Source organism: Crocuta crocuta, unplaced genomic scaffold, assembly GCF_008692635.1.
Source record: "Crocuta crocuta isolate KB4526 unplaced genomic scaffold, BGI_CrCroc_1.0 scaffold7, whole genome shotgun sequence".
NCBI classification, from domain to species: Eukaryota; Metazoa; Chordata; class Mammalia; order Carnivora; family Hyaenidae; genus Crocuta; species Crocuta crocuta.
The window spans coordinates 11,257,997-11,272,336 of record NW_027531904.1 but is presented as its reverse complement, the minus strand read 5'-3'; the positions used below and the strand labels follow the sequence as shown (position 1 = coordinate 11,272,336).

The 14,340-nt window shown below is 63.7% G+C and overlaps 1 protein-coding gene across 1 annotated transcript in view; it reads right to left on the bottom strand.

The window, feature by feature from the left end:
* Positions 1–14,340, bottom strand: part of RASGRF1 (Ras protein specific guanine nucleotide releasing factor 1) — a 91,702-nt gene that overhangs the window by 9,877 nt on the left and 67,485 nt on the right. The window contains exons 17-24 of the mRNA XM_077774354.1: positions 13,324–13,494; positions 12,745–12,851; positions 12,381–12,493; positions 10,519–10,579; positions 7,968–8,071; positions 6,781–6,865; positions 4,496–4,693; positions 1,145–1,224 (exon numbers count right to left, since the gene is read on the bottom strand). Of these exons, the coding sequence (XP_077630480.1) occupies positions 1,145–1,224; positions 4,496–4,693; positions 6,781–6,865; positions 7,968–8,071; positions 10,519–10,579; positions 12,381–12,493; positions 12,745–12,851; positions 13,324–13,494 (919 nt within the window). The remainder of the gene's footprint in view (positions 1–1,144; positions 1,225–4,495; positions 4,694–6,780; positions 6,866–7,967; positions 8,072–10,518; positions 10,580–12,380; positions 12,494–12,744; positions 12,852–13,323; positions 13,495–14,340) is intronic.

The following is a 14,340-nucleotide window of genomic DNA, read 5'->3' as shown; positions in this document are numbered from 1 at the left end:
CCGGTGAATGCACGGTGGGGTGGCCCCACAAGCTCCGCCCAGGGACACCGAGTGGCCCTGGCGGGAGGGCACGGATGGCGGGCACGTCTGAGGACGACATGGCGGAGATGAACGCAGCAATGGCACACGCAGCTGGCGGAGGCCGGGCGGGGAGCAGCGCCAGGGAGACGAGGGCACGTGGCTGGCAGCGGGTGCGCCGGGGGCTGGACGCCCGTCCCCAGGCCCCGGGGCGGGGACCGTGGGAGAGAGGCGCCCTCTGCAGGAGCGGGACGCGGGGGCGGCCCGGGGTGTCTCCAGGGAGGCAGAGGCCGTGCAGCGGGCGCCCCGACACCAGAGCCGCCCCACGTGAGCTGTGGCCGCCGTGGGCACCAAGGGGCTGCGGCAGAAGCACCGGGAGAGGCTGGACCCTCAGGCGAAGCACACGGCACCGGCCTCGCAGGCCACCTGGGCCCGGGCCTGGCTCTGTCACCAGCCACGAGGCCTCAGCTTCCTCGCCTGGGGAAACAGGACGGGAGAATTTGCCTCCCGGCGGCCCTGCGAGGGGTGACTGGCTCCCCGCGGGCTTGGCAGTGTCTCTGGTGGTCACAGCTCAGCTTGGGGACGGGCAGGGGCACCTCGAGGGTCGAGGCGGGGACGCTGCGGAAAGCGCACACGGCACGAGAGGCCCTGGGCCCGGCCCGGCCCTGCGCCGGTGACAGCCCTGCCGCCTTGCTCACGGTCGGGTGCCGTCTCTGACAGCAGGGCGCCACGCGCTCGGCCTGGTGACCAGTCGCTGACAAGAACAGGAAACGCCATCCCGTTAAGTAAACACCTTGACCTCACACCTTCTCTGATGTCAGAAATACTGAAACGTGGGGACGTGTGCGCGTCATCAAGGAGTCTGCGGCCACGGCTGGGGCCACGGCTGTCATGCGTGCCGCACCCTCCTGGGAGCTGCCGCCGAGACTGTGGGATGGCTTTAGCGGACGGAGGAGGACAAAGCGGACCCGCCCTAGAGGTCTGGGGAGCCCGGGGGCCATGTGGGTAGACGGACGGACGGACAGACAGACAGACCTCCTGCTCCGGCCAGACGGGGCGTGCGGAGGCCTCCGCAATGCGGTTCTACGATTTGAAAAATAACGGTGACAAAAGGGCACACACTTACTTTTTCAGAGCTTCTCTGAGATTCTTAAATCTGCCCTCTGATGACACAAGCTTTTGGAGCTTGTCAATCAAAGCTTTTGTCTAGAAAGAATCAGAAGCATTTACTAACGCGCGGCTCACACGGCCCGAGGCACCGGCCCACGGTTCACGGGCTCCGGCGCCCCCGCTCTGCCTCCGCGCGGGCAGGGCCTTTCCGGGGACTGCCCCCCGCCTCCTGAGGAGTCTGCCACGGACCCTTGTTCTGTGACTGCGAGACATTCGCACACTTAGCAGCACAGGGGTGGGCCGTGGGGCACCTGGGTGCCGGATTCACCCCTGGAAACGCGGATCTGGACCGGGGGTGGGGGTGGGACCTGGTAACTGCAAGGGGCCCCTCCAGAGCCGAGCATGGCCGAGGCCGTGGCTTCACTTCCGTGGCCCTTCCTGCACCCTGGACCCCAGGGATGTGGTCAAGGGTGGGGGCACAGAACCACACCTGTGAGTCTCAGGACCCTGCACTTATGTGAGAATCAAGAAAAAGGTGGTGGATGAGCTGATCGCCTGGAAAGAAAAGCCCGGAAGAGCGAGCCCCCAGCCGAGCGTCCTGTCTATCTACGCGGAGGCTGCCTGGGGTCTGGCTTCGCGGTCTTTCCCTGCGGGCCGGCGGACCCCGGCCTTGGCGGTCCCCGGCTCCCTCACACAACAGTGACACAGCCTGGCGACCCCTCCCCTCCAGCTCTCATCCTCACAATCCAGGCTGGCCGAGGGCCGGCGCTGGAGGCCGGCTGTGGGCGCGTGGCCTGGGGGGGACGGTGGGCGCGCGGGCCAAGCACACCCCTAGGCTCTGGGCCAGATGTGTCTCAGAAATCTGCCTGCAGAAAACGACACTGGGTCTCCATTCAGGCGGGAGAAGAGACCGGGGCGTGGTCCTCGAGGGGACCGCTGAGGGGCGGCTGCCCAGCCCCGTTCCAAGCAGAAACGCACGTGGACCTGGTGAAGGGCGCCCAGCCACGGGCTGCCCCGACGCAGCCCCCTCAGGTACTGGCCTGCGGCCTGGTGCCGAGGCCAGCCTCCACCTGGGGTCTCCGCTTCCTCCTGCACTTTCTAGCCCTCTTTCCAGAGCTGCTGCCCGCCCCTCCCCCTCCCCACTGGCCTGTGGGGCAGTGGCCTGAGGCCACACATGGGGGCCCAGCGTCCTGGACCGGGGTCCCCGCAGCCCTGCACATCCTCCACGCACCCCTCCTGCTCCATCGCTGGCCTCCGCTTTCACATCTGGAAAACGGGAGGGTGGGCCCAGGTATTCCCTAAGGCAACAACAGGTCTGATATCCTAGGATGCGGGCCACACAGAAGCCAGATCGGGAGGTCCTGCTGGCCACTTAGTGGCCACCATGCTAGCGGTCCTGAGGATGCGCAGGGGATGTTCTGATGTGCGGGAGTTTGGACAGACTTGGGACCTATCTGTGGCTCTGAGATGGACACGCTTAGATTCCTTCCACACCTGTGCTCCTCCAGGGTGGCCTTCGGTCCAGGAAGGAGCTTTGCAGCCTGGGAGGTCCCCGGAATTTTCCCGCTGCTGCTTAAAATGTGAGTTCCAACTTGGAGCAGCCGGGCCGGGAGCCTGTGCCCCTCGGTGCTCAATGGGACATGGGCCCCTGGGGTTTCGGGCATCTCTGCCAGGAGGGCGGAAACAGGGGGCCCTTGGAACGTGTCAGTGAAACCAGAGGCCAAGCACGGAGGCTGCCTTGTCGTGCAAAGAAAGGTGATCACAGAGCCTCCCGAGGGACACACGATCTCCTCTTGGCCAACAGAACACTTCCTGGCGGCCAAGGCTGCTCGCTCCCGAAGGAGCCCCCGAGGACTCTGCCCAGCAGACCTTCTGTCCCTGCTGAGCCTCATCCGTCCTCCGGGGAGGAGACACACAGATCTGTTAGTCACCTGCACCGGCCCGCGGAGGGGCCCGGTCTGTCCACTCCTGGAGGGGGACCCCCTTTCAGAGAGGACGGGGGAGCGAAGGGGAGAACAAGGAAACGGAGCCAGAAGTCCCCGACAGCCTGGCTGCCTGGCTTCCCCCAGGGGCTGGCCTGGACTGGACATGATGCTTTTCTGCCTCGGGCACATCCAAGCTAATGATAAAAACTATCTGCCGGGGCTGCATCTCACGTCCTCTAAGAAATGTGGGCCGTTGTGGGGGCCTGGAGGGGGGTCACAAGCATCCACGGGATACCGGGGGGAGAGGCAGCGACCCGTCTGGGGCGGGTGCAGGCCGGGTGCTGTGCAGATGTGCCAGCGGAGGGCTGGGGGCAGCCGGCGGGGCCCTGAATGACATCCCCGAGCGTGGGCCTGGCCGTTCGTCTTCATCTCTAACTGCCCTCCCTCCGTACCCGCCTGAGAGAACGGAAGACTTCGGGAAGTCACGGTGGTTCCCTCCCAAGTCCACAGTAAGGGTGATGCTGGAGAACGAGGCCAACAGTCAGGGAGCCCCCAGTGTGGGGGCCCCGGAGAAGACAGCCCTGTTCTGACGGCCCCAGGGCAGGCCCACCCACGTCCCCTCTGAGCCCTGACAGGCCACATCGGCCCGGGCCACTTGGGGGTCTGCAGTGGCCTGCTCAGGAATCCACAGCACCATGTGCCATGTGTGGCCAGATGTGCCCTCGGCCTGAGCCCCCTGCGTCCAGCCTCTGTTCGTCCCAGGAGCCGGCTAACAAGCTGGCCCCTCCTACTGCCCTGGCCCAGCCCTGGCATCTCCATGTGCAGGTTGGGGTCAGGGCGTCTGCCACATGCACTAAGGACGTGGCCCGAGTGCCCCACTGAGCCCTGCTCTTAGGACCTCAGTGACCTCCCCGTGACCGCAGCGTAGGGAACTTTATTCCCAGAGAGAATCATGTTCTGAATGAATAAAGATCAAGCCTGCATCTAAGGCTACCAACTACCCCATGGGTAACAGGGACCGGCTGCCTCCCTGGAGGCCAGGAGGGCCGGAGAAATTAGAGGCCTGGGAAGGAAGCTGCAAGCTCGCCCGGCCACTGTCCGCGCAGCCGGCAGACGCGGACTGGCATCCGCAGGGAGCCACCCCCCTTCTCTCTCAGCTCGAGGACAAGGGTATGGGGACAGGACTCGCTCTTACACTTCCCGCTCTGGAGTAATAATTACTCAAGTGGGAAGTAAAGTCTCCCGGGTCCCAGGACCACATTCGTGGGCCCGGTACCCGCTCCCAGGTGATGCGGGAGAAGAGGTTCTCCTGGAAGAGGGCTTCCCGGGGAGTCGGCCCCCACCCTGTCCTCTGCCCATCTATGGACGTCCAGAGCGAGCACCCTGGCGCCCCAGCCCCAGCCCGGCCCCAGGCAGGCAACGGCGCCGGCTCCCGGTCGCACCTGCTTGGAGACTTTGAGCCACGTCTTTTTCAGCCGGAATATTGCGCTGCGGTTCATGGATGAGGTGATCTCCAGGACTGCGTTATAGTTGTGCAGACAGCGGCATATGTCGGCCACGGCCACCCACTTCTCGATGGCGCTCACTCTCGCGTTGATGTCTTCATTGCGGATGATCTCTGAAGCAATCAAGTTACTGATCTTTAAGCCCGTGTAATAAGACAAGAAAAAGGAAGAGGCGTTAAGTATTGCAGAGATGATCAGACCATTACGTGCAGACGATATGACTGCCAGTACCTACTATAAAATGCCATGAAAAATATTCTCGAAATTCCAATGGGAATGTGCCAATTACCTAAAAACTTAAATAGATGAGGATTTCGGAAGATGCTACATGAAAACAACTTACTAAAGGTTATAAAAGGTTTGGATTATGAAGAACCAGATCCAATTCCCAAACAGGAATGTAAATATGCCATTTTTTGAAACTAATACATGACTTTTTTTATTTTTCAACAGTTTTTACCCCTTTTTATTTATTTTTAATTTCTTTTTAAACATTTATTCATTTATGAGAGAGACAGAGCAAAACAGGGGAGGGGCAGAGAGAGAGAGGGAGACACAGAATCCGAAGCAGCTCCAGGGTCTGAGCTGTCAGCACAGAGCCCGACATGGGGCTCAAACTCAGACTGCGAGATCATGACCTGAGCCGAAGTCGGAGGCTTCAACTGACTGAGATGCCTCAAGTTTACTAATTTTTTAAAAGGAATATCTCCATGAAATCTTCCAGAAAACAGAAAAAAAGGGTATGTAACAACATATTCTATTAAGCCAGTATAATCTTGATACGGAAAGTAGATACAGAGAATACGAGAAAGGAAAATCACATGACCATGACCAGGTTGTCTGTCCCTGGTACGCAAGGAAGGGTGATCATCAGAGAAAAATCTGTAAGCGTCATTCACCGCGTCAACAGTTTAAAGGAGGTTAAGCCGTGACCCTCTCAGTAGATGTGCACATCAATTTTGATAAAATTCAGTACCGAGCTGTGGTAAATGTCAGCAAACAAGGAAGAGGAAAGAATTTATTTAACTTGATAAAGAAACAAACATTATCCCCAATGGGGAGAGATGAGGAGCTTTCTCTTTGGAACCAGCACCAAGTTTCACCATCAACATTTGTACTCAACTCTGTCGCAGGGAGCCCGCCCCCCACCTCGCCCGGGCGCCTGAGAGCCTGGTCGGTGCCGCTCAACAAGGCAAAGGGCGTGGGGAGCCCCAGACACAGCCAGGGAGAGACAGAGAACAGCTGCAGGCCGGGACGGCCACCACCAGGGAGGTGCACATTCTGTCTGAGGGATGGGGCGGCTTTTGGGGGGCGGCTAGATGCCAGGTGGTGATGAGGGCGGCCCTCGAGGGAGGCTGTCTTGCTGTGTGATGTGTGAAATCGAACCCCCTTGGGCTTCAGTTTCCCCATTCGCAAAGTGAGAATAACGGGTCAACGAGACGATGCTTGCAAAGCCCTCAGCAAAGCGCCTGCACTCGGCACACAGGCAGCAAACACTCGCCTCACACCCCGCCCTTGGCTTACTCGGGTCTTGGGTGCACACGGCTGGGTGGGGGGAGTTGGAGGGCCTGGGTTTGGCCGCCCAGGGCTGCTGTGCGATCCAGGACATGCCCACCTGCTTTGCGCGCTGTCTCCAGTTGGACGTGCTGCCCTGTGTTCTGTCTGCTGGGTGCCCTACGGGGGCCCCCACCCCAAGCTGCAGTGTGACCGTCTCTCTTCTCCTCCCTCTCCCAGAGAACCCCTCCCCCCGGTGCAGGGTGTTGACCAGGAGCCCTGGCCAGGCAGTCAGGACAAGTGGAATCATGTCCTCCTGGGGCCTTCTCTTATGGGGCTGACTCAGCTCAGGGGGGGACAAGATGGCATTGCTAGTGCCCTCGGGTCTGGGGGGCGCTGGGTGTGGACAGGCCCTGTGTCGGTGGGGTTGGGGGTCTGGGCGTGGACGGGCCCTGTGGCTGGGGGGCTGAGGAGGCTGGGCGTGGACGGGCCCTGTGGCTGGGGGGTTGGGGGAGCCACACAGCAGATAAGAGTCAGGAGCTCCCAGGGCATGTGCCCTCGGAGCCCAGGTTTTCTGTGTCAACGTGGGGGTAACAGCCCCACCTTTAAGGCTCGTGAGGTCATAGTACATGCAAAGTGCAGGCAGTCCGGTGCCCACCCGGCTCCTCGAGGGGCTGTGGAAAGAAAACCCGGGGGGGAAGCCCCCTCCCCTGCCACCCCGTACTCACGTCGTTGAAATGCTTTGTGGTTTTCATGATATAAGGGGTCCGCTCGTTCTTCTCCAGCTTCATCCAGCCTTGTCCGAAGAACTCCCTGTGGGAAGTAAGGACACCCGGGGCGCATGAGGTCTGCACAGATGATGGCGTTGCTTTCTCTGCCTTTTGAGGCTCTGATTTCTCGGGGAGTAACTTTCTGCAGAGCCGCGGAGGGGACAGGGTCCCAGGCTCGCGGCCTCAGTTCCCTCATCTGTGAAAAGGGAGCAATGACTACTTTCCTCACGGGGCTGCCGCACGCCAAGACGGGGGGCAGTGTGAAAGTGTGCTGTCGCGGCAGAGTTTGCACGGGACCCTGCTTATGACGGAGGAGAACTCGCATCTCAGCGTCCCTGGGCAGAAAGTCGGCAGGACAGGCTCAGGGGTGCAGCACGGNAAGCTGTGATTGAGAACTGCTTCTCCTCCCACAGGGAGCCGGTCAGGAATGACGCCTGCTTCGCATCCCGGGCAAGAGGCGGGTTTCCACCCTCCATGCCCATGAGCGAGGGCCTTCGGGAGCTTCAGGGGGGCCGCCCTTCTGGAAAGCAGGGACCAGAAGCCTCAGACCCGACAGGCCAATCCCAGAAAGCTATTCTCGGGCACTTGTCAGCAACTCACAGGAAACTGAGTTACAAGGAGGCTCGCTTCCGCTTCAAACACAGATGTGAAAATCGAAAATGATGCCACGGCTTCACGTGCCGCTGGGGAATGCCACCCATCTCTTAGCGCCACGTTGGCCACGTGTGGCCAGCGGTAGGAAGGGGGACTTGCGTTTACTTAACTGGTGTGGTTACAACGAGCACGCCCTGGGGCTGCTTCGAAATCCAGAGCTGTCCCCACGCTCTGCTCCGGGGTGCACGTGCACACACACACACACACACGCATGTGCGTACACACACACTCCTTTTCTAGACCTGCAGAGTAGGAGTGCCAAGTGGAGATGCTTCTGGGAAAACACGCATGCGTGTGTGTGCACGTGCAGCTCACGGGGGGGTGTTGGGCCGGGAAAGAGGGCCCTCCCTTGCGCCCATGGACACACACGTTTACGCATTTCTGTTCAACTGCGGGGAATTCACGTGGCTCTGGGAGGCTCCTGTGCGTGTTCCTGGGTGCAGCCAAAGCTGCCTCCTGGGGAGGAGGAGGGAGGGCTCACACCCACTCACTCGTAAGGGATCTTCTTGAAGACGAGGTGGTCCAGCAAGGTCAGCTGCTCCGCGATCTCCAGGGCCGAGTGGTTTTCAAAGGGCTCTGCCTTCACGCCTTCGGCCTGAGGGGAGCAAGTCCTGAGTCAGGCCCACCCGGCTTTCTGGCTGATTCCTTGCTGTGGTCGCAACTCTGGTGAGTGGGTGGCTGGCGTGTGCAGGGAAGGAGAGGAGGGAGAGGCCGAGGGAGCCGGCGCCTCGCGGTGCCCCGAGCATGTGCAGGCCTGTACTCCTGAGTCATTGATTCCCCAGCAGGGGTGCCGCCTCACCCCAGTGCGTGAATGAGACAGCGGACGCTTCCCGAGGATCACAGCTGGGTCACCGGCTGGGACTCCCAGCGACCTGTTCCCCCCTTCAGGCTCTGTCTGGACCCACAAGTGCCTCTGTAACGTTTCCTTTTAAAACTTACTAGCAGGTGTGGACTCACATGTGTGACTGCCTCCTGGGGCAGTGTTCCTGTCCTGTGCCCAGGGGATGGCTGTGTGGCCTTCATCTTGGGGTTCCCATGTTTCTGGGGGCTGCCGTGGACCCTACCCTTATAGGCGCCACCACCTGGGCCCCGACCAGGGGGAAATCCTCGGCAAACGCCTGCCAGGGGCCCAAGGTCCCCGCTGCAGGGATTTGGTAAGAGGTGGGCGTGGGGAGGCCTCATGGCTCTGGGAGGGGCAGCGGAAGGGAGGGGGAGGAGTCTGCTGGCCTCAGGAGGGGCCTGTGTCTGCTGACGGAGGAGCCAGGAGCAAGGATCACCCTGACCTCCAACTAGGCCACAGGGGACCCGGGGGCCTGCTACCCTCCCCGAGGCCCCAGGGGCTGAGCTGAGTCCCCCAGAGCTGCACTCATCCCAAGGGCATGGGGTCGGCCCCGTATCAAGGGGGCAAACCATCCCTGCTAGATGGTCTCCCTTCCTCCCTTCCTCCTTCCCACTCCCTGAGCAGTCACTGAGGGTCACACTGCCAGGTCCTTGCCAGACACTGGGACAGAAGGACCAGAGACACAAGACCAGGCAGGGACAGGACGCAGGGAAGCAGAGAAAGGAGTTCCCCCTCCAGCTTGCGTGTGTGTGCGCACGCGCACACGTACATGTGTGTGGCCCCCGGCACAGTCACCACGGGCCAGAAGCCTGGGTGCAGGAGTGTGGGGATGTGAAGCCAGCAGGGATGACAAGTTCTCAGGAAGGCAGTGGGGACACTGTGAGGACACAGTGGGGACGGCAGTCGCAGGTGGCACCCAGGACGCTGTGGTTTGGGGTTAGGGCCCTCAGGGGGAGGGTGGGCAGTGCAGCCCACTGCCGAGGGCCCAGGATGGCAGACCCGGCGGGGCTGAGGGCGCATGGGGGGCCTCATCTGGGGAGGGGCGTGCGGGGTCGCCCAGGGGCAGAGAGACTCGGCCAGAGGTTTGCTCAGCATGGGGACCCTGCTCCTTCTTAGTCACCTAGGAAACAAGGGGACCCTGAACCAGAGCTCAGACCCCCAAAGTCTCACTGCAGAAGTCCTTGGGCTCTCTGGTGAGGCCACAGGGGCCATGGGGGCCTGGGCCAAACAGGCTGTGTCCCCACAGGCTCCGTGGGCACCGGTCCAGTCAGGGAGGGGTAGGGGCGGGGGGCTGCTGGCCAGGGGACAAGGGCTCTCCTGCTCCCGAGGGCAAACAGTGCAGCTTGCCCCCTGCTGAGAGGCGCCAGGAAGGGGTCTCCCGGGTTCCTCCAGCATCCGGGCCCCCAGGGTCAGTCTGGTGACTGTGTGTGAACAACTCCCCCGCCCGGGGCACCAGCCGGAGCACTCAGTGGGCAGGATGTGGGCCCCCTGGAGGCCCGTGCTCCCTCTTGGGCGCCTCACCAGTGCCTGGGGCCACAGTCAGGAGGGAGGGAGGGGAGCAGCGGGCCCAGAGCCCCGAGTCCTAGGTCCTCACACTGAGGACGGGAAGCATGGGGGGCCAGGCAGCCAGCTTGGGAGGTGAGGCTGCACGGGCCGGGGGATCACCGCTGCCTCTACCTGCAGGGGGTTCGAAACCAGTCTGCCCTGAGCTTCCTCGGCCACCGTGCTGGCTGGGGCCCGGGGCTCTGGGGTGGCTCATGGGGGCACGCTGGGGGGCACGTGGGGCGCCTCCCTGGCCTGGAGAAGGCAGTGGGTCTGGCCAGACCCTGGGAGCGCATGAGACCATCATCCCCGTCCGCCGCGCAGCAGGCCACGGTCAGCCCTGTTCCTCGTGTGAAGTCCTGAGCTCCCCCAGGCAGGCCGAGCCCCACCTGACCCCTCAGGAGGAGCTGGTGAGGGGTGCGAACCAGCTCCCTCGTGGGAGTCCCCATGGAGCCGATACCATGACCGTGGGTGGGGCCTGTCACCTCCCCACACCCTCAGCGGCCTCATCGTGAACGCGGTGAGGATGTGAACTCGCTGCCGTTGGTAAGAGCACCTTGCGGTTCTGTTGCCTGAGCCGTCTGTCTGCGTGCTCTGTGACCTCTGCCCTGGGGGTCCACACAGGATGGGACTGAGCACCGTGTGGGGGACCGACTCACCATCTGCATGATCTCCTCCAGTGTGACCTGGTTGTCACCGGGGTCCTCCTGGGTCAGAGTCCTAGGGGGCGAGACGGCACGGTGAGCCACCCCATCCCCCTCACCTCCGGGGTGCCCCGCCCCATCCCCACGGGTGAGCACCCCCAGGTCCCCCACCGCCCCACCTCTGCCTCTGTTCTGCACCGTCCTGTGCCGCGAGCCCACTGCCCGTTTCCTGTCCTCCAGGGCTCCGTTCCCTGACCCCCCCCGGGGCTCCGTCAGCCCCAGGCCCCTGAGCTCTCAGCCCCGGTGTCCTGGCGTTCGGAAGTCTGTGGGCTGCCCCGGCCAGGAGCCCGAGGGCAGGCTGGTGTCTGGTGTGTCCGCCCCGCAGCTCTGGCCCTGGCACGGGGCAGGCCTGCAGCCATGGCTCTCGCGGGCACGAGGGATGAGAATGGCAGGATGGACTCGGGGAAGGAGCTCCAGGCCCCGAGGACAGAGCAGGCGGGAGCCCTCCAGACAGAGGGACAGCGGAGGGGGCCGCAGAGGCGGCCAGAGCGTGTGGAGTGGGCGTGGGGCCATGGTGGGGAGCCAGGGTGGCCGAGTCGGGCCAAAGTGCTTTGTTCCCGCCGTGACAGCACTGTGACCGCTGGGGGAGAGGAAGATGCCCGGGACCCGCGGGCTGTGGGCAGACAGACTCCGACCAACAGGACGCCCCCCCCAACTCCCCCGCAGAAGGCATCTTATGTAACCTTATGGCGCAGGAGACCATGGCACAGAGAACTCGTGGCCTGAAGGGCCCCAGCCGGCCACGGTGCGCGTGCCATTCCCAGCAAGCCGCCCAATGCCAGCCTGCTCTTCTCGCTGCGCCCGAGGCGGCGTCTGGGCAAGCTCCCCAGCTGAGGGGGCTCCAGTCAGGGGGCGCAGGGGTCCAGCGCACTCCCACACGGGAGAGACCAGGAGCCTGGGGGTCGACTGTGCAGGTGTGAGTGGTACGGGTGTGGGTGCAGGTGGTGCAGATGTGGGTGCAGATGTGGGTGCGGGCGCAGGGGGTTCGAGTGCAGGTGGTGTGGGTGCAGGGGGTGCTGAGGATGAGGAACCGTGGGACTCTGAAGCCCAGGGCACAATGGCAAGGCCCTGGGCAAGCAGAGCGGATGGTCTGCCGGGAGGACGGCTGGAGACTCTGGCCTCAGGCAGGAAGTGGCTGAAAGTCTGAGTCACAGACAGTGACCTCCGGCAGAGAGGGCAAGAAGTGGGAAGGAAGAGCCTGACCCTGAGCCCTGAGCCCTGGCACCCGGACAGGGCCGGAGGCGGACCGGGTCAGCCGGATGACAGCAACAGGACACCCACTGATGACCTGCAGGAGTGACAGCGTGACCTCATCCCTGCCTTGCCGCAGCGCTTGGAATGGGTGTTGCTCACCCATTTTACAGGGGAAGGAAAAGAGGCCGAGGGAGGGGCCCCGCCCAAGGCCACACGGTGATTCACTGGCTGAGCCAGCCCAGACAGGGGCTGCCTGACCCCTGACTCCACCAGAAGAGGCCGGGGGCAAAATTCTGTTTGACCTTGACTAAGACTTAACCACCCCGTGCCGCCAGGGGCTGCCGCAAAAGGGAGCTTGGAGCAGACGGGGCCTCGCAGGTGTGGATGCAGAGCGGGCCTGGCTCCTGCCCCAGGGGGATCAGGGTCTGGCGAGAGAGGGGGGGCAAGGACACACAGACCCCCCCCGGGGCCTGAGTGCAGAAGTGGGGTGCATGGCCTTCTGGCAGCGGGGTGCCTCCCGCACATACCCACCTGAGGTCTTCGCACCTGGGGAGGTCCCCCGGCCCCCCACTCCTGGCCAGCCGCGTGCAGGCCGTGCTCAGCCGGAGCCGCCGCTGCCCTACCTGATGATGTTGGCTGCAGCCTTCCTCTCCTGAGTCAGCAGCTCGGGGTCATGCATGACCTCCTCCAGGAAGCTGATCACCCTGCATCTGAGCTCCTCGTTGGTCTCAAAGTCCTGCGGGGGGAGACGCGGCCACGGCGCTGGCCACAGCGCCCGGGCTGCCTGCAGTGGCCCCTGACCAGCCCGAGCGGTTTCTGCCTCGTCTTCCTTTCCCCCGGTGGCTGCACCCCGGGGCCAGGACCCACTTGGGAGCCCTGCTGCGGACGGAGGCGGGGAGACCCAGGCCCCTGTCCCCTGGTGTCCTTGCGGCCCTCCCCTGCTTCACGGCCGGCTGGCTCCTGGGGGCCCGTGCCGGCCCCCCCCACCTGAGAGTGTTTGGAGACCCAGTGACGGAGCACGTTCAGGACACGGTTGGTGGCCGCTCTGCGGATCACAAACTCCTTGTCTCCGTTCCGCTGGTCAGGGGGAAACCCTGGTGGCGGGCGTGGTGGAGGGTCAGAGGGGCCGGGAGGACGAGACCCCAGCTCGGCTGTCGTCGGGGTTCAAGTGCCACGTGTGGGTAAGCAGGGCTGCTCCCGTGGCTGGTGGGTGCACAGCGTGGGGTGGGGGCAGGAAGATACCGAACAACCCGGTGGGGTTTGTGGCCAGCGAGGCTGAGTCTCAGTGGACACAGGGCACGCACCCACCTCTGCCCGGGCTGCCGGGATCTCTGATCTCCGGGCTGCGCTCCATCTCTGCCGCAGGACCAGTGCCGTGCGGGTGGGGGGTGGGTTCCCACGAGTAGTGGGTTTACTGGCTCCAAGTGTGGCAGGGGCGGAGGGGCAGAGCCAGGGCCCTCCAGGCCGGACGGTCGGCACGGGCCAAGGCCCGGGGGCGGTGAGCCGCGCACATGCAAAGGGGGACGGTTCCGGGCTGGGGGCGCCCCCTGAGCGGCTCCCGCGCACCTGTGCTGGCCAGGGACATCCTGCGGTACTTGTCCTTGCTTGGGGCGCCCTCGTTGGCTCCCGCCGTGGCTATGGCAAAGGCCGAGGCCGCCGACAGGGCACTGCGGCTGCTGTCCAGGTCCCGACACGAGGGCATGACGACCCCATTGTTGTAGGAGAAGAGGGGGAACTCTGTGGAGGGAAGGAGGCCGGTCCTCAGCCTTCGCCCGGCCAGCCCGCGGCTCTGAGGAAACCAGGGCCCCAACCGGAGCAGCGACGGGATGGGCGGGCTGTCTTCACGGCCCCGGAGCAGGGGCTGTGGGGGGCCGGCCGCTGGTGTCCCCAGAGGAGGGGCAGGCCACCCCCAGGGCGGGCTCGGGGCAGGAAGGCCCTGCCAGCTGCCTGGCCCCCTCTCTGCTGCTCCGTCACCTCAGGCTCAGCGGGGCCCAGGCTGCTTGTCGTGAGCGTTCTCACCGTCTCGGGCTTTTAGGGATGAACACATCGCCCGTCCAAAGTCTGACATCGGTAAGTCACACTGAGGGGCTCACTGGTCGGGTGGAGCGAGCCCCGTGCTCCAAGTCCTCCCTGGCCTGCTGCTGTGTGGCCTCGGGTGAACTGCCTAACCTCTCTGACTCTCAATCAACTCCGGACAATAAGGACACGAACCCCCAGTTCAAACAGCGGACGTCAAGGGTGGAGGAGACAACACGCGCAGGTACATGGCGCTGGGCAAGACGCTACGTGTGTCCGCGAAACTCCGCGCTCAAGCTCTCATCGTAACAGCGGCAGAGGCGGACTCCGGGGCCTCCGGCTTCCTCCCCACGGCTCGGGCCGGCACTCCGACCCTCGGGACAGAGCACAGGGCTCGGCCCTAAGGAGCAGGTGCTTTGTTCTGAAACCTCAGCGCTTATTTCTGAAACTGGCGCTCTGGCGAATGTGCTGGGGCCGCGGTGTCCGCGCCCGGGCGGCTCCCAGACTCACGAGAGGCCTGCTGCTCGGGGCTCAGGCTCACCTGGGAGGCTGGCTGCAGGCGGGGGG